This window comes from Chiloscyllium punctatum, chromosome 17, assembly GCF_047496795.1.
Source record: "Chiloscyllium punctatum isolate Juve2018m chromosome 17, sChiPun1.3, whole genome shotgun sequence".
Taxonomy (NCBI): domain Eukaryota; kingdom Metazoa; phylum Chordata; class Chondrichthyes; order Orectolobiformes; family Hemiscylliidae; genus Chiloscyllium; species Chiloscyllium punctatum.
Genome location: NC_092755.1, coordinates 95,090,447 through 95,110,723, shown reverse-complemented (window position 1 = coordinate 95,110,723; position 20,277 = coordinate 95,090,447). Strand labels below are relative to the sequence as shown.

Below are 20,277 nucleotides of genomic sequence, written 5' to 3'. Positions count from 1 at the left end.
ACACTGCAAATTATATAAACGGAGCTCATTGAGTAGGAGGCTACAATTCAGATGACGTCAGTAATTGTCTCAAACTGTTCTCAAGCTGTCGCCACCTCCTCCTCCTCTTCAATTTGCCTTCTTTCTGCATTGTTGATATTGGAATTGACCACAGGATTAAAAACTCAGATGGAGGGCTAGCAATAAAGCAGTTCTCCCAGTTTGAAAGAGACAACACTTTATCACTGGGACTTGCAAAACAGAGACCGAGACACATCCCAGCAGCTGCGAGACCTCATGATATCTCAAATACCAATAACTGCAGCACAACATGTTGTTTGTTTTTTCACATGTTACTGTACAGAACCAAACTGCTTCAGTGACTACATATGTATATACTTTTATGAATAAAGTATATTTTCAAAATATAAAAAACATGTTGCCATTGACATGAGGTTTGCTCCTTCTTAAAACATCACTGCTGGAATTTTCTCCACATGAAGCTGAGAGATGGTCATTGTCTCATTCATTCCAGGTGACCAGCAATTTAATGGTAGCTTCCATTTTTGTTATTAGTTAGGTATAATCGACACTCAGATCACAATAATAGCTAATTTAGACCTGCCTTTGTTATGCATTGTTAGCAATCATTTCCAATCTTTAGCTAGTCTTTAACCTCCGTCTTTGCAATGAACACTCACCTCATTTTACAGCAAGGGAATAACATTTGCATAACATTTGCAGAGACTGGTTAATGTGAAACTGGTTAGTTCAGTGGTGTAACTAAAAGACAACATTACAATGACAGCAAATCAGCTTTCTATTTTCTCCATTCCTCTCCTGAAGACACTCAGGGTTTGTTGACAACTCTACCTTTCAGGTCAATCTACAGTATCTCACTCAGCCAGGTCACACGGGAGTGAAGATCACAAGTGTCACTTCATATCAGTGGTCAGGAAATTATTGGAGAAGATTCTTAAGGGCAGAATTTACTTGCATTTGGAGAAAAATTGACTTATTAGGAACAGTCAGCATGGCTTTGTGCAGGGGAAGTCTTGTCTCACAAATCTGATTGAGTTTTCTGAGGAAGTGACAAAAATGATTGATGAGGATAAGGAAGTGGATGTTGTCTACATGCACTTTCCTAAAGCATTTGACAAGGTTACTTATGATAGGTTTATTCAGAAGATGAGATCCATGGTGAGTTGATAGGTTTGATGGCTTGGGTATAGATGACAAAGTGTAGTTGTGCAGAGCTGTTTTTCAGACTGGAGTTCTGTCACCAGTGGTGTTCCGCAAAGATCAGTGCTGGGACCTCTTGCTTATAGCATTTATCAATGATTTGGATGAAAATGTAGGTGGTCTTAATGGTAAGTTTGTAGACAACACAAAAATTGGTGTAAATGTGGGTAGTGAGGAAGGTTGTCAAAGGAGATATAGATCAGTTGGAAATTTGGGCAGAGAAATGGCAGATGGAGTTTAATCCAGACAAGTATGAAGTGATGCATTTTGGGAGGTCAGCACCATTCATAACTCCTCAATTCTGAAGCAGCCCATGTGTATTTGCAACAAGATCTATACAACTTCCACATTTGGGCTGATATGTGTCGAGTAACATTCATGCCACATACATGCAATGACCGGATCCAATGAGAATGAATCCAACCACTGTCCCTCAGCATTTAATTGTAGCATAAATGAGCCATATAAATATAGTGGCTACAAAGCTAGGTCAGATTTTGGAATTCTAGGACAAGTGACTCCTCTCCTGTTCTGCCCAGTGTACCTGCCACATAAACAGAGAATTGAGGAGAATGATGAAATATTTTCCACTTGTATGAATGGTTGCAGCTCAAACAACAACTCGGAAGCTCAACACCATCCAGAAAAAAGCACCTTACTTGATTAAAGACAAATCCAACACTTTCAACATTCAGTCCCGTCAGCACCAACAGTCAGTTGCAGCAGTTTGTATCAACTACAAGAAGCAAACAACAACTCAACCAGTATCCTTCAACATTACAAACACTGCCACCTAGAAGGTCAAAGGCAACAAATATATTGGAACACCATCACCTGCAAGTTCCCCTCCAAGCCACACACTGTCCTGATTTGGAGCTATAGTGCCATTCCTTCACTGTCGTGTGATTACATTTTGGAAATCTCTTCCTAACCGCTCCAGGGTGTCCCTACACCCCCAGGACTGTGGCAGTGCAAGAAGTCAGCTCATCACTATCTTCTCAAAATCAATTAGCGGTGAGCAATACATGTCAGTCTCATCCATGAATGTATAAAAATTACTTTCATTATCTGACAGATCTTTCCTTTACTAACCCTATAATCATCCCTCATTGGTATCTCTCAATTTATTTCACAGGACACAGCACATTGCTCAAAAGGAACCCATTGCATGCAAGTCCAGAAGTCAGATGACAACAGTCAATTCTCTCAAGCTGCATATCACAAAATCATTGTGAATAAGGGATGCTAATAACCCAACTTCTTTTGGAAAGTTCTTCATTGTCCATATCGTGGCACACCATCACTTGTTAAATAATTCCAAAATTTTGAATCTATTCTATCTGGAGCTTTATTCAAATGTATTAGTCACAGCTCGTGTGAAGAAAATTTGCTGATATAATTTGTGTTGTATCAGTTTTACCTGCTCCCCTTGTTTTATTCTCACTGATTGCCCTTAAGCAGGTCTCTGGGGTTTTCTATGTATTACTTCTCTGCAATCATCCATCCACACCATCTCCTTTTTTCTTAATTTTTTTTCTCCACGATGCAGGCTTTTAATAATTATTCACAAGGAACAGCCTGTTCTTGCTATCGGCACTGTATCTCAGAAACCAGAACTGGAAACTATGCAAACGTGTTCAGACTGGAACAAAGTCAGATTTGATTTTGATAGTTGCTGATCTGTATTTTACTGTTTTCATCGTATAGGTTTGTATTTATTTTGTTATTGTTTGCTGCTCTGCAATGGCTGTGTACATTGGAAACCAAATAAATAAGATTCCCAAACCATTTTCTCCCATTTCAATATTAATTACCACTGTCATCCATTTTCACTTAAATTGGGTGATCTTTACATTTGCTTATGTTAGATTTCTACTATCATTAATCTGCTTACATATACATATTTAACAAACAAAATCAAAAATTGCTGGAGAAACACAGCAAGTCTGGCAGCATCTTTGGAGAGAAAACAGAGTTAATGTTTCGAGTTCAATGACCTTTCTTCAGACTTCTGAGAGAGAGTCACTGCACTTGAAACATTAACTCTCCTTTCTCTCCATAGATTCTGCCAGACCTGCTGAGCTTCATCAGCAATTTCTGCTTCTGTTTGTTTCAGATCCCCAGCATTCAGTTCTTTATTGTTTTTTCTGGAACAGGTATAGTGAGAAGGTGAGGCTGAGGCAAGTTAAATAGGCCAGTTTACTTATCTAAGTCGCCTTTTCCAGCATCTAATAATTCTTAAATTTCTGTATCACTCTGGAAAAGCTGGAAGAAATCTCAGAATGTTGAACATGAAAGCTAGCTACTTTCTGATCAAGAACATACAAAATGGCTCATAATACACAAAAATGGTTTGTGTTTTCTTGTACTCTTCTTTCAAACAAATGGTCTAATAAAAAGTCTCTTTTGTTGATGTTTGGTGTCAGCATGTACTTATCTATCAAAAAGAAACAAAATAATTGCATTTAGTTTGCTCTTGTCACAACCACAAATGGGTTTCAAAGCACTTTTCAGCCAATGAAATGCTTTTTGAAGTGTAGTCAGCAAACTCTCAAATAGTAATGTGATAATGATCAGATAATCTGCTTTTTGTGAGGTTGATTGAAGGGTGAATATTATGCACTTTCATCTTCTTTAATCTCTCTCTCTTATACCAGGCGAAAAATCAGCCTCCAACAGAGCAGAAAGACTAAATTCTGGATTAGTAGTACTGGAAGAGCACAGCAGTTCAGGCAGCATCCAAGGAGCTTCGAAATCGATGTTTCGGGCAAAAGCCCTTCATCAGGAATAAAGGGGGTGAGCCTGAAGCATGGAGAGATAAACTAGAGGAGGGTGGGGGTGGGGAGAAAGTAGCATAGAATACAATGGGTGAGTGGGGGAGGGGATGAAGGTGATAGGTCAGGGAGGAAGAGCTTCAGGGCAGTGGAAATGACCTGGGAGTTGCAGTGGGAAAAGGACTCCCTGAGATTCTTGTAGAGAGAGGAGGAAAACTTCTTCAAGGCAGGCATCTTGCAAGAGGATTCGCAGTAGGGTTAAAATCAACGAGGTAAAAACAATGACTGCAGACGCTGGAAACCAGATTCTGGATTAGTGGTGCTGGAAGAGCACAGCAGCCTGCCTTGAAGAAGTTTTCCTCCTCTCTCTACAAGAATCTCAGGGAGTCCCTCTCCCACTGCAACTCCCAGGTCATTTCCTCTGCCCTGAAGCTCTTCCTCCCTGACCTATCATCTTCATCCCCTCCCCCACTCACCCATTGTACTCTACGCTACTTTCTCCCCACCCCCACCCTCCTCTAGCTTATCTCTCCACGCTTCAGGCTCTCTGCCTTTATTCCTGATGAAGGGCTTTTGCCCGAAACTTCGATTTCGAAGCTCCTTGGATGCTGCCTGAACTGCTGTGCTCTTCCAGCACCACTAATCCAAAAAGACTAAAGTCAGCCTGACATTCACCCCGAATGTGGACATCATCCTGACTATGACTGCCCTGAGTGGAATAACTGACTGTTTCCAAGCTTAAGCTGCTCTTGACTAACTGTCCCATGATCCCCTGATAGAAGGCTACTCTATTGACCTGACTGAAGCCTGCTGCTGCACTTTTCCAGCAACACATTTTCAGCTCTGATCTCCAGCATCTGCATTCCGCACTTTCTCCTGCTGACAATTATAACAAGGCTCCTTTCTGTCAGAGCTAAGGCAAGATAAGACTGAAGTGATAGAAGCCTGGTAACTTTGGCTGAGAGGGCAATGTGCAATAACCAAAACAAGGCAATACAGGGATGCTGTGAGCATCAGGTAGGCTCAGACTCAGTGACCTCCATGACAGCGACTGAAGAGTCAGGAGAGGCAGACTGGTCCAGTCCATGAGCTGGGGGGGTGTCCCTGAGCACACAGTCTCCTTACTGCAGCATTACAATTAGAGTTACCGGGGCATCCTGAGGTGCAGCAGTAAAATGCAGAAACTTCCTGTAAATGGATCAGGGATCTGTCTTGTGGGTTCTTAGAGGCTAACACACATCAGATATCAAGGCCCATGGATTTGGGGTGCGTGTAGCTAGTGCCCATGGCAGATGCCCTGAGAGATTGGTGCCCTGTGCCCACCATAAGAGTCCTTCATAACAAGCTGCAATTTCCATGTCAAAATTTCTCATCATTTAGATTATTTGGCACATTTGATAACTTTAAGAGTCATAAAGTTGAACAGTACAGAAACAGATCCTTTGGTCCAGCTTGTCCATGCCGCTCAGATATCCTACATAAATCTAATCCCATTTGTCAGCACCTGGCCCATATCCCTCCAAACCCTTCCTATTCATATACCCATCCAGATGCCTTTTAAATGTTGTAATTGTACCAGCCTCCACCACTTCCTCTGACATCTCATTCCATACACGCTCCACCCTCTATGTGAAAAAGTTGCCTTAGGATCTTTTATTTCCTCTCTCACTTTAAAACTGTGCACTCTAGTTTTGGACTTCCCCACCTTGGGAAAAAGACCTTGTCTATTTATCCTATCCAGACCCCTCATGATTTTATAAACCTTGATGAGGTCACCCTTTAGCCTCCGATGCTCCAGCCTATTCAGCCTCTCCCTATTGCTTAAACCCTCCAACCCTGGCAACATCCTTGTAAATCTTTTCTGAAAACGTTCAAGTTTCATACCGTCCTTCCTATATCAAGGAGACCAGAAATGCACACAGTATTTCAAAAGTGGCCTCACCAATGTATAGCTGCAACAGGACATCCTGACTCCTATGCTCAAGACACTGACCAATAAATGTTAATGATATCAATATCATTGAGGCAAATTGGGCCATTAACAAAGCATTTAAAAAGCAATAGTCCCTCTTGATTGTCAAATCACTGCTGCCACGTGAGAAACTCGCCATTTGTCAGAGGTATAAAAGATGAAGTCAAAAGAGAAAAAAAAAATAAGCATTGAATTTACATTAGAGCCCGGGTGTCCTTGGAGAAGGAGCACGCGGTGTCCACCAACACCCTGGAGTTGTTCAGGGAGTGGAGTGCATTATTTCCCCCTCCAACTCTATTTTGATTTAGTCCCTACCCTCCCCTTCACTGTTTTGATCACACAGCATTGCCCTTTGATGTGAAGGGCAGTGCTTGTCACTGGCCACCCGGGTGTTTTCCTATCTTCCTGGTGGTGGAAATAATAGAAAAAAAAGGAAAAAAAAAGAAAAGAAAAAGAAATAAAAGATGAAGTCAGACATTCCAGATGCTGAGATCACTGGACATCACATCAGAATCTGCCACAAATCTCGTCATAGTTCATGTCATCAGATCCCTGAGAGATTCCACCCTCTGTTTTGATCTCCACAGGTGCCACTGGATCTGCTGCGTTTCTGCAGCACCTTCTGTTTTTATTTCAAATCTCCAACACTTAGGATACGTTTGAATTCACAATCTTCTGACTCAGGACAGCGTGACCAAATGAGTCACTGCTGATAGACAGCACTGCACAGCCTAGTGTGGAGGCAGCTGAAGGTACAGCTGTCAATGGCAGCACTCAGTGAAGAGAGATGATTTGCAAATGACAGTTCAAAATTGTGATTGCTCTGACTCTCTGGCTGTGAACCACCTGAAGGCTTGTCTGAGTAGGTTGTAGATGAGATATAAACACCTCCTAGAGTGTTCAGCTGCATCACAACAATGTTTTTTGATATTACAGCTCTGCTTTGAGCCTTGTCACTGTCTCACCATAAAACAAAGTGCAAAGTATGTGTTGCTTGAGCACAGACATTCATTGGTGTGGACCCAACTGACAGGGACTGCCTTCGAATTACAATTGTTGATGCATCAGGAAGTGAAGGGTTAAAATCGGCACCCTCTAATGACGGGATCACCTCAGTGCTGCTTCATGCATGGCTGAACTGCACAATGAACAAACAATTCTCCAGACGATATACGTTGAGAACCACAGCAGCAGTTCCCAGCTGATTCGAGCCCACTCCTGGACCAGGCCTGCAAAGCTAAACCCATTTCTTAAAGAGTCAGTCCCAAGACAGAAAGTAGGACCCACAGTTCAAGCCCAAGATGTGTATCGTACAGTGCAAGCATTTCCTCTCTACTCTGCCCCACTCTCACTGATTCAGCTGCAGCTTTCTCTGTCCTTTATCATCGGGCACAGTGAGACTATTCTTAGCTTCTAGTTTATCAGACATTCCACCTCAGGAGAGCAGTCAGACCACGTGGCTACATTCAGAGCTGCATACTTGATGCTCCAGATAGAAAATGTTTCCTTATGGGGACTTTCAAATAAAGGCATTTGTCACAAGCAATAGGAGACTCTCGGGATGTTTCCCACATTTCAAGAGCACTTTTCTGAAAAATATCAAAACTTTCCTCAGTTACACCAAAATGCTCAGTTATTGATGCAGTGTCATGTGAGATGGTGTTTGAATTATTTATTGCATCAAATTTTCCTTTCACACAAATGGTGAATTAGCCTGGGCAATGATGGAAGCAAGTCAAATTTTAAAGTCATCATGAAATTGCAAGTTTTCCACCTTCTCCTCTGAAATGTGTTTCTCGACAGCCTACAAAGTCCCAACACCAACAAGGCCCTGGTGTTTGACTCAAGTCACAATTTCTCATCTATGAACTTTGGGGACGAGTGTCAGTGGCTGCTCCACTAAGGCAGCTATCACAGACAAGCCTGATTTTCTCTTCAACATTAGTAACTCTAACATTACCAACATAAGTTTCACTTTGGATGAACTGATGAAAGTCATGATTAGCTAAGCCTTACATAAAGCTGAGTCTCAAAATTTGGTCACTAGTCTGTTTAATACATGGAGATGAATAGTCAGACTATAACTGGAAATATTCAACACGTCAGGTAGCAACTGTGTACAGAGAAACTGAATAAACTCATCTTTAAAACGCTAACTCTCTCCGCCGATCCTGTCTGAATCACAGAGTATAACCAGCATTTTCTGTTTCAATATCAGATTCCCAGTATCCATAGGATTTAGCTTTTGTAGAGAGGTGGTTGGACTGTGTGTCCCTGCCACAGCCAAAGTTAAGAATGGAAATAAAGACTTGTGTTTATCATTCCCCAAAAAATGCTGTCCCTCAGTTAATGTTTGAAGTGTAGTCACATGATTATATAAGCAAACAGAACAGTCTGAACAGAGACAGCAAAGTCTCATAAGCAAATAATGAATGAATGTTGAATTAAGTTTCATTTTTTTATTAAGGAAAGAATGCCAGCCAACACAACACAAAAAACTCTCTCTCTCTTTCTCTGAATAGAAGTAAGGAACCTTTTATGCTTCCCTGAAAAGGCAGAAATTGACTTGATCTGACATCTCACAGAGAAAACTGCACATTTATCACTGCAGTTCTCCTGCAGTACCGCACTGAAAAATCAGTCTAATGTTTGAGTACAGTTTAAAACACACAATTATCTCAATCAGAGATGATAATACTAACAATAAAATGACACATTTCTTATATGCACGTAAAGATACACACAATGCTTTCAGATCAAACATGTTTTCGCCTTAGCGAGTTTTGAGAAGATTTGTAGCTCAGGTTGAGGTTCTGGATGTAAGTTTGCTCGCTGAGCTGCAAGGTTCATTTTCAGACATTTTGTCACCATTCTAGGTAATATCTTCAGTGAGCCTCCGGATGAAGCATTAGTGGTATGGCCCGCTTTCTATTTATGTGTTTAGGTTTCCTTAGGTTGGTGATGTCATTTACTTTCTTTTTCTGAGGGGTTGGTAGATGGAATCCAAGTCAATGTGTTTGTTGATAGAGTTCAGTTGGAATGCCATCTTCTAGGAATTTTCATGCACGTCTCTGTTTGACTTGTCCTAGGATGGATGTGTTGTCCCAGTCGAAGTGGTGTCCTTCCTTATCTGTATGTAAGGATACTAGTGAGAGTGGGTCATGCCTTTTTGTGGCTAGTTGATGTTCATGTATCCTGGTGGCTAGTTTTCTGCCTGTTTGTCCAATGTAGTGTTTGTTACCGTCCTTGCACAGTATTATGTAAATGACATTAGTTTTGCTTGTTGTCTGTATAGGGTCTTTCACGTTCATTAGCTGCAATTTTAGTGTGTTGGTGGGTTTGTGGGCTACCATGATACCAAGGGGTCTAAGTAGTCTGGCAGTCATTTCCAAGATGTCTTTGATGGAAGGGAGAGTAGCTAGAGTTTCTGGGCATGTTTTGTCTGCTTGTTTGGGTTTGTTGCTGAGAAATCAGTAGACTGTGTTAGAAACAAATTAAAAGAAACCTTCAAGACCATCAATAATACCCTTACTGGCATAAAATACACTAAAGTGGAGAAAAACAACAACAAACTGCCATTCCCAGATGTCACAGTAGAGCGAACAGCCAATGGGGAACTTCAAACCAGCATCTACAGGAAACAACACAAATAGACCAAATACTGAACTACAGAAGCAATCACCCCAACACCCACAAACAAAGTTGCATTAGAACATTATTCCAACGAGCCAACACACATGGCAGCACAGAGGAACTACGCAGAGCAGAGGAAAATCACCTATTCAGTATATTCAAAAAGAAGGACTACACTGGACAAACAGGCAGAAAACTAGCCACCAGGATACATGAACATCAACTAGCCACAAAAAGACATGACCCTCTCTCACTAGTATCCTTACATACAGATGAGGAAGGACACCACTCTGACTGGGACAACACATCCATCCTAGGACAAGCCAAACAGAGACATGTTCGAGAATTCCTAGAAGCATGGCATTCCAACCAGAATTCTATCAACAAACACATTGACTTGGATCCCATTTACCACCCCCTGAGAAAAAGAAGAGAAAATGATGTCACTAGAGGAAATGATGTCACCACAGGAAATTACATTACAACCCAAGGAAACCCAAACACATAAATAGAAAGCAGGCCATACCACCAGTGCTTCATCCAGAGGCTCACTGACGATGTTACCTAGTATGGTGATGAAATGTCTGAAAACAACCCTTCCAGGTCAGCGAGCAAGCCTACGTCCATGTTTTTGCCTCTGATGAGTCCAGCATCGATCAAAATGTTGATTATAACATGTTTAGCTTGCAAAGCAATCAGACAGCATCAATACTGGTTGGGGTACGTTTCAGCTGATTCTGTTTATTCTCACCTGTAAAGCTGAGATCTTAAATATATAGACACTGGCCTTTACTAGTTTCCATAACAACAGGTGAAATATAGATTTTACAAAATAAATTAGTGTCAGTAAGTTTAAAGATAGACTGAGAACAATCTAATTCTTGTAAATTTATCGTAGATTTTAAAACCTCAAACAACTCCTCTGCTTTGCACTTGCACAGGCAAACTTCAGAACAACCTTTATCCAAAAGTCATTCCTTAAATAAAATAGTGGAAGAAAAATATATTTTGGATTCTGCTCGGAACTGGTTCTAATGCATTCTTCTTGTAGCTCTAATCTTCCAATTATGCTGTGCATTTGTTGAATATAAAATGATCACTGTCATTACTGCTTGACCCAAATCTGTCTGTCCTGAATAAAAATCTTTAGCTCTGAGAACACTGGATTATCAAAGTCCTTGCAGCAGAATTCTGTCTATTTCTTGCTTTACAAATTTCAGCACATTCAGTGAAATTCATGTTAATTTCTCGTGTTAAATTATGCAAATCTTATATCGCACCATCTATCCACATAGCTCTCTCCTGATCTTCAGTTCTGAAAGTAAATGGGGGAAGATGTGTATAATGGGAAACATTCAATATCGATCTCTTTAATCCTTTGTCATCAACGTCCTGGGGACAATCATTTGCCAAAGCCTTAACTGGATCAGCCTTAAATAGACTGAGGCTACAAGCAGATAAAGCAGGTCAGAGGCTGGGTATTCTGCAGTCAGTAACTCATCTCCTGACTTTCCAAACTCTGTCCACCATCTACTAGGGGAGGGTCAGGAATGTGATGGAATACACAACACTAGTCCAGATGGGTATGGCACCAACAATACTCAAGCAGCTCAATACTACACATGATAAAGCAAAGGGTAGCACAGTGGCTCATTGGTTGGCACTGCTGCTTCATAGACCAGGGTCCCAGGTTCAATTCCAGCCTTAGGTGACTGGAGTTTGCACATTCTCCCTGTGTCTGTGTGGGTTTCCTCCGGGTGCTCCAGGTTCCTCCCACAGTCCAAAGATGCGCAGGTTAGGTCAATTGGCCATTCTAAATTGCCTGATGAAGGCCTGCTCCTCGGATGCTGCCTGACCTGCTGTGCTTTTCCGGCAATACACTCTCAATACTAAATTGCCCATAGTGTTCAGGGAAGTGTAGGCTAGGTGCATTAGTTAGGGGAAATGTAAAGTAACAGGGTAGGACAATGGGTATGGTTGGGAGGGTTGATGTGGACCTGTTGAGTCAACTAGCCTGTTTCCACACTTGTAGGGATTCTATGATTCGATGAACCCCCTTGATTGGCACCCTATCCATCACATTAAGTAATCACTCCCTCTATTACTGGTGCACCATGGCAGCAATGTATGACATCTCCAACCTACACTGCAGTAATTCACCAAGATCCTTTCAGCAGAACCTGCTTAAACCTGTGACCTCTATCACACAGAAGAATAAGGCCTGCAGAGACATGGGAACAACACCAGCTCCAAGTTCCTTTCACAACATCTTATCTTGAAAATATATCATTGTTCTTTCATCACCAGTGGGTCAAAATGGAGGAGGTCCCTCACTAATAACATCGTGTACCTAGATCACTCTGGCTGTGGCATTAAAGTGGCACTTTCTCAAGGGCAATTAGGGGCGGGCAATAAATGCTAGCTGAGCTAGTAATGCCCAGATCCCATGTGTTTAAAAAAACCCTCTATTGCCCAGGGCTAAACTGAATACATCCTGAAATCTGATCAACCACTAAAAAAAATGGAGGATCAACCACAGCAGAAAACATGGTGGCTCAGTGGTTAGCGCTGCTGCCTCACAGAGCTAGGGACTCACGTTTGACGCCGGCCTTGGAAGACTATCTGTGTAGAGTTTGCACATTCTCCCTGTGTCTGTGCAAGTTTCCTCTGGGTGCTCCAATTTCCTCCCACAGTCCAATGGTGTGCAGGTTAGATAGACTGACTATACTAAATTGACTATAGTGTCCAGGGATGTGCAGACTTGGTGGATTAGCCATGGGAAATACAGGTTTAGAGGGCTGGAGCGGGTCTGAGTGGGATGCTGTTCGGAGGGTTGATGTGAACTAGGTGGGCCGAATGGCCTGCTTCCACACTGTAGGGATTCTATGATTCTGTGAAAGTAAAAACTGCTTGTCATCTCAACTGTTTCTGAGGAATTTATATTGTCAGAGCAACAGAGACTGAACATGGCAGTGCAACTGGATGTTGAAATTATTTTTAAATCACCTAGTTCCTGTGATGTTGTAGCAGGTAAATGCACCCAATATATTACTGAGCGTTATAAGGTTAGAAGAATCAGACTTCATTCCCAGACCCTGAATTTACCAGGACAGAAATAATGAGGGAGAAGAAAGCTGATCTGTTTAAGTCAATCCTGTTCAGCTGCCTTTTGGTTACAGGGAAATATGAGCCAGTCATAAAAGCAAGAGCATTATCGGTGCTGATGTCTTTAAGTGTTACATTTCGCAATATTCAGGTTTCTTAATGTATTACACATCAAGATGTTTTTTATTTGGTATGCTTTCCTTTATTGGTCAGAGTATTGAGTACAGGAGTTGGGAGGTCATGTTGCGGCTGTACAGGACATTGGTTAGGCCACTGTTGGAATATTGCGTGCAATTCTGGTCTCCTTCCTATCGGAAAGATGTTGTGAAACTTGAAAGGGTTCAGAAAAGATTTACAAGGATGTTGCCAGGGTTGGAGGATCTGAGCTACAGGGAGAGGCTGAACAGGCTGGGGCTGTTTTCCCTGGAGCATCGGAGGCTGAGGGGTGACCTTATAGAGGTTTACAAAATTATGAGGGGCATGGATAGGATAAATAGACAAAGTCTTTTCCCTGGGACCAGGGAGTCCAGAACTAGAGGGCATAGGTTTAGGGTGAGAGGGGAAAGATATAAGAGACCTAAGGGGCAACTTTTTCACGCAGAGGGTGGTACGGGTATGGAATGAGCTGCCAGAGGATGTGGTGGAGGCTGGTACAATTGCAACATTTAAGCGGCATTTGGATGGGTATATGAATAGGAAGGGTTTGGAAGGATATGGGCCGGGTGCTGGCAGGTGGGACTAGATTGGGTTGGGATATCTGGTCGGCATGGACGGATTGGACCGAAGGGTCTGTTTCCATGCTGTATATCTCTATGACTCTACCAAAATACCTTTTATGCCGACAACATCCTGTTGCCTAGTGAGAAACTCGTTTCGTCACTCAGTAGAATCATTTAAAAAATGGAGTGAAGTACATTGCACATTGAGGTAGACTTTGACGGTAATCCCATCCTAATCTGCCATAGTCTTATCATAGCCATCATTACTAAGAGCCCTTTAAGATTGTATCCATTGTGTTATAATCTAACATGTTGCTATGGCCTTGCAACCAGCTTGTTAAGCACCTGATCTCATCATGATCACATTGCTCTTTGCAGGATTTTGCTGTACACACATTTGCTGCTTCATTTTCTCATCATCAAAGTGACTGAAGCTAAAAAGTGTTTTGTGAGCTGCAAAGGATTCTGGGTAATCATGAGGGTGCAAAAGGCGCAGTAAAAAATTAGGTTTTCTTTGTTTCTTTTTATACAAGATTGTTCTACCCAATGGCACCTTAATGTAAAAAATATAAGAGGCAAATCCATCAGTAGATGAGGCTAGCTGAAAGCTTAGTCAGAGGTGAGCCTTGAGAAACGTTTTAAAAGGTGGAGGAGGAGCACAAATCAGAGAGCTGTGGGGACAGTGTTCCAAAATGTGGGACTGAGACCACTGAAAGATCTTAGTGACAGAAATGTAGATGGATGGACTCCAAAAAAGCAAGCAGTCAGGAGTGGATAGACAGCTGGAGGATTTTAAATAGATAGCATGGCAAAAAGCTTTAGCCGAGCATAAAGATTTTAAATACAATTTATTGGGGACTGGCAGTCAATAATGTCAGAAACAAAGCACAGAATAAGTATGGCAGAAGGATGGAATTTATGGAAAGTAAGGGCAAGAAGCCAGCGCAGAAACCATTAAAATAGTCTCAAGTCTAGAGGAGAACAAAAAAAGAGTAACAAATAAAGGTTTACAATGTATTTTTTTCATATTTCTGGTTTCCTTAAAAGTTAGACTGTGTGATTTTAAAGGATGCTGAGACTGATGATAATCAAATGACTAAACTTTATAGGCCTTAAACTGATATAAAAAAATATTCTCGCTGTTTTTGACAATATTGATAGTTTCTGAACCTCAAGTACCAGGTAACTATTTAATTTCAACAGCACGCAATACACGTACACTGACAATAAAGATGCTAATTCATTGTTCCCATTTGGGCAATACAGCACGAAAGCAAATGCAATCGCTATACTTATTCTTGCAATACAATTTTACGAACTATGGAAAAATAGCAAAGTGATCAAAGGGGCTCTTCCAAATGATTGTCAAATATTATGCAGCCTGGAATTAATACTTTTCAAAACCCAGAGCGTTTGGTGTTCTGCCAGATGGGTTCAGGTCAGTTAAAGGAGAGGCAATTGAGTCTCGATGAGGAAATGATGAATGGGTCAGAATGTCTAAATTGTCCTTAGAAACTCAGATAAGAGATGGGTCGTTTTATCTCAGTTTTCCAGAGGAGAAAGAGGAAGAAGATGACTATTAAGGCTGGAAGAGGAGACAAAATCAAAGAAAAGATCCTTTTAGATACAGAAAGAAGTTTATGCAGAAGAAGCGAAGCCAAAATGAAGCTTGTGCGGAGAGAGGGATAGCAGTTATTGTAATCGACTATCTCCAAAAGGTAAGTACAAGTTAGGGAAGCCTTCAAATCATGTTAGCAACATTAGCAACAGAACATTTTGTGTATTCATACAAGTTTCCCTTTCCACAATCTAATGGAAGCATTAGACCCTATCAAATGAGTAATGGATCCATTAACCACGCAGGTATGCAGGTGTTATACAGTTGTCTAATCAATTATTTCCTTGTATCATTATCAACAGTTGTGTCGAGAGTGAACAGAAAAAGAAACAAAGAAACAGCCAGCTGCTGAAGCAAACATATAAGCTAGTCAATGTGAACCTACTAAAGATGTAATCTCTCAGAACAAATATATATGGAATGGAACCTGTAAACCATCCAACCAGTGACATTGTAACTACTTCCAGAGAAAATTATTGTAAACCTCAATACTATGGGCTTGAGCAGTAGAATTGTTATCAATTCTGCTGCTAAATAAGATAATCTGAGAACAGCAAAGTTGGCCATTTTTCCTCTTAAGCATATTCTGCCATTCAAAGAAAATTCCAGCAAATCTACGACCCAACTCTATCGTTCCCCGTACCCCTTAACATTATCAAATATAAAATCTCCAATTTCAAATAGACCACTGGCCTAGCATTGATTGTCAATTGCAGAAGAAATTACCAAACTTTGACTTTACTCGATTTTCCTCTTGAAACATCTGACTCCATTTACTAGATTAGTTTCCTAGCTGCAGTGTCCCTAAACAATGAAGATTGCTTCTCTCTATCCAACCACCTGCTCCTTTATTATGTTGACATTGGATCCCAGGCCAATAATTAATGTTATGGGCGAATGTTACTGTGTGTGAGTCACACGGGAGATGGTTTTGCATAAGGGCAAGAGAGTATCTCTCAGTGATCCCCTGCAAACTCCTTCCAGCCACCAAGGCTAGGTGCCTTGATCATTGTCTTTGAACATGGGACCTTCCCCAGAAACGTCAAAGGAACTCTGACTAGTTTATTTGCTGTGCTCTCCACATGGCAAGCTTCCTGTCTGCTGTTGAGTTAATATCTGCAGCAGTAGGATCAGGTCCTCACAGAGACATTAGCTGGTGGTGGAACAGGAAAGCCGTCCATGAGTCTTCCTGTCACAGACACAAATGGGGTGAAGAATGAGGTTCCTCAGCCACCAGCCTCCCTCCTGATTAAATGCCCCAGCCTCAAAGCCCAAAGTATGAGGGAGAGAACAAACATTCATCCTACCTCTACACCCTTTTATTCTAGTAATGATTAAAAGTCAGTATTCTATTGGACTGTTATTATTTTCTGTACATGTTCATAACATTGTAGTGATCTGTCTACATAGACCCCCCCCCCCCCTCCAAATCTCACTACTGTTTCTAGTTTTTCAACATGAAGAAATTACACTGTTCATGAGGGGCATAGGTAAGGTGAATAGCAAGGCTCTTTTCCCTAAGGTGGGAAAGCTCAAAACTAAGAGCCAATTTTTAAGGTGAGAGGAGAAGGTTTTGGAAAGACATGAAGGGCAACTTTTTTAATGCTGAGAGTGGTTTGTGTCTAGAATGAACTGCAGAGGAAGTGGTGGGTGTGGGTATAGTTACAACATTTAAAAGACGTTTGGATAAATACATGAGTAGGAAAGGTTTGGAGGGATATGGGCCAAACGCAGGCAAGTGGGACTAGTTTGGTTTGGAAACATGGTCGGCATAAACCAGTTGGACCAAAGGGCCTGTTTCTGTGCTGTATGACTCTATACCTCTATAAATTACTCTGTTCAATTATTTTTAGGTCCAAATGGGATTGCCTCACATTTACCTTCAGTAAAAGCAATTTTCCAGTTTTCCATTCACTTAAAATTGTTAATATACCTTTGCAATTTTATGCTGTCGTCTATACTGCTGATAATGTCACCTATCTTTGTGTCAAAGTAGGGGCATTCTACTAGACCACAGAAGCCATTAATAAAAACAGTGAACAACTGAGGCTCCAACAGAAATCCTTGCTTGTCACCACTTGCCACAGCCACCCAATTCGAGTACCAGCCCATGTATTCCCTAATGCTGTCTGCTGCCAGTCAATTTGCCAACTAGGCCTTTCAATTTAATGGGCTGGACTTTATGGAGGAGTCAAAAAGTGTGGCGCTGGAAAAGCACAGCCGGTGAGGCAGTATCTGAGGAGCAGGAGCGTCGATGCTTCGAGCATAAGCTCTTCATCAGGAATGTGGGGGAGGTCCAAAGGGACTGAGAGATAAATGGGAGGGGGGGTAGGGCTGTGGGGAAGGTAGCTAGGAATGTGATAGGTGGATGAAGGTGGGGGGTGATGGTGATAGGTCGGGGCGAAGGGTGGAGCAGATAGGTGGGAAGGAAGTTGGACAGGTAGGATGGCTCAAGAGGTGGTGCTGATTTGGAGGGTTGCATCTGGGATAAGGTGAGATGAAGAAACTGGTGAAATCAACATTGATCCCGTGTGGTTGGAGGGTGAAGGCGGAAGATGAGGTGTCCTTCCTCCAGGTGTCGGGTGGCTAGAATCTAGTGGTGGAGGAGGCCCAGGACTTTCATGTCCTTGGCAGAGTGGTAGGGGGAGTTACAGTGTTCAGCCACAGGGCAGTGGAGTTGTTTAGTGCGGGTGTCCCAGAGACATTCTCTAAAACAAGTTAGCGTCCTGTTTCCCCAATGTACAGGAGACCACATCAGGAGCAATGGACACAGAAGGTGACATGAATGGAAGTACAGGAAAATCTCTACCGGGTGTGGAAGGACCCTTTGGGGCCTTGGATGGAGGTGAGGGGGAGGTGTATAGAGGAGCAGAGATGTATGGGAGTTGGAGTGGGGGGAAGGGGCCAGGACAGCATGGTCATTATAAGCCTCTCCTGCAGCCATAATATGCTGTGGGTGGATTAAACTGGCTCATTGTGCATCTTCTACCCCTCATTCAGCAGGGCTTCCAGCTCTCAGTGGCTGCTTATCAATCCATTGTTCCTAGAGGGTCAGTGGCAGGGCTTTTAGGGTGAGAAACGATCACAGAGAACTGGGTGGAAGGAGAGGCACCAGGATTGATGAGGAAGGTGATGTGGAAGGTAGCAGGAGATTAGTGACATCTTGGGGGTTGCCCTTAGTTTGTGCAGAGTACCACCTGAATAAAGATGGTCTGAATAAAGTGCCATTCCCCAGCTTTGTTCATTTGGCCTTTCGGAATGGCCTGCCCACAGCCACCTGACCTCCATCTGTCACTCACTTAGCCTGTCTGTCTATGTCCTTTTGTAACTTTATGCTCCCATCTGCACAGTTTAACCATGTCATGTAAAAACTTTAAACAGCACACAGGGTTAGCCAAGAGACATGGCTCATTCTGCTGCACTAGTAGAAGACAGTGACTAGTCACTGCTTAATCTGCTGAACATTTAAAGCATCTTCGATTTATATTTCAGAATTCCCTCATTTTCTCTTTGAAAGTTGTTGGTGATGGAGGGGATTGAAGCTCAACTCAGTTAGGGTATCTAAACTATAAAACATCTGATCAGCCTCACCAGCAAGAAGGTTAAACATGGAGTTGTGGCATGTCTGCCCATCTTTGAGCCAAAACCACACCAGTGCTGTCAATCCTGCCAGGACAGAATCCCTGACTTGATGTTAGAGAGACAGTCTGCAGACACAGTGACCCAGTCGTGAAGTTAAGGCGACAGAGGAGTCCAGTTTTGTCATTATCATCGGTGTGGGCGATCAACACATGGTCGGAGTTAAGGCAAAGCTTGTGATTAAGGAAAATTGGGGGTGATGATTGGGGAGTCTAAGATATTGAAGAAAACGAGCTATTGCTGCAGAGCAGCTAGTTTGCACTGGGACAGGCAAAGGTGCAGCAAAATGATCACAGACCCATGAAAGACTTAGTCGGCGAGAGGTGTGTAGAGCGAATGGAGTTGGCAACCATGATGAATTCTGCTGCACTGACACATCAGACCAAGAGATGGAAAGGACATTTTAAAAAGGGATTTAAAAAAGAAAACACAGTTCCAACCCTGTCACGCCACGTAGAAGCAAGATGGTTTGAGACAGTGAACAGATCCTATTCTCACCTGAACCCGTCGTCTCCAGCATCGTCCGTTTCTGTCACAGTTAAGGAGCCAAAACTGACCGCTGGCTGTTCCTGGATCAGAGCAGCGCTCATCCTGTCGGAACTGCGGAGAAACAAGAGATAACAGATTGTGAGAGATATTCAGGAAGTAGAGAAACACAGGTCAATGTATCTCCTAAAGGGGGGGGGGGGGGAGGAGTATGCAGCATGAACACACTTTGCAGTATCCAGGAAAGACGGTGTAATATTGTATCCAGGAAGGTCACACAGTGTCTGTCCTGAGGTTCGATCACTGCACCGCTAACCCCTGGCGTCTCAGTGAAGTCGCGGAGCTGCTGCAGACGCTGCTGCCCGAGCTCACCCCCAGACTGCGCTGTTCCAGGGCTGCCTCTGGCTGGGGAACTGACCCCGCCGCTCTCCCCCCCACTCCCGGGCACACACTCTCCAACAGGATCACATCACTCTCCCATCGGTAGGATCGCTCTCCTACCGGAAGGATCACTCCCCCACCGACTGGATCGCTCTCCTTCCGGCACGATCGCTCTCTCTCAGACAGGATCGATCTCCCTCAGGTGGAATCCCTCTCCCTCCAGCAGGATCACTCTCCCTCTGACAGGATCACTCTCCCTCAGGTGGAATCCCTCTCCCTCCAGCAGGATTACTCTCCCTTAGACAGGATCACTCTCCCTCAGGTGGAATCCCTCTCCCTCCAGCAGGATTACTCTCCCTTAGACAGGATCACTCTCCCTCAGGTGGAATCCCTCTCCCTCCAGCAGGATTACTCTCCCTTAGACAGGATCACTCTCCCTCCAGCAGGATTACTCTCCCTTAGACAGGATCACTCTCCCTCCAGCAGAATTACTCTCTCTTAGGCTAGATCACTTCCTCTCAGACAGGATCCCTCTCCCTCAGACAGAATTACTCTCTCTCCGGCCAGATCACTCTCCCTCAGACAGGATTACTCTCCCTTAGACAGGATCACTCTCCCTCAGGTGGAATCCCTCTCCCTCCTGCAGGATCACTCTCCCTTAGGCTGGATCACTTCCTCTCAGACAGGATCACTCTCACTTAGACAGAATTACTCTCCCTGAGACGGGAT

At 42.9% G+C, this 20,277-nt stretch overlaps 1 protein-coding gene across 4 annotated transcripts in view; it reads right to left on the bottom strand.

Moving 5' to 3' along the window:
- Positions 1 to 19,826, bottom strand: part of inpp5jb (inositol polyphosphate-5-phosphatase Jb) — an 86,412-nt gene extending 66,586 nt beyond the window's left edge. For 2 of the 4 annotated variants that reach the window (XM_072587988.1, XM_072587991.1), the window contains exons 1-2: positions 19,396 to 19,661; positions 19,180 to 19,281 (exon numbers count right to left, since the gene is read on the bottom strand). In XM_072587988.1, coding sequence (XP_072444089.1) covers positions 19,180 to 19,271 — 92 coding nt within the window. In that variant the 5' untranslated portion in view covers positions 19,272 to 19,281; positions 19,396 to 19,661. The other 2 variants (XM_072587989.1, XM_072587990.1) reach the window with 2 other exon arrangements.
- Positions 19,827 to 20,277: the final 451 nt, after the last annotated feature.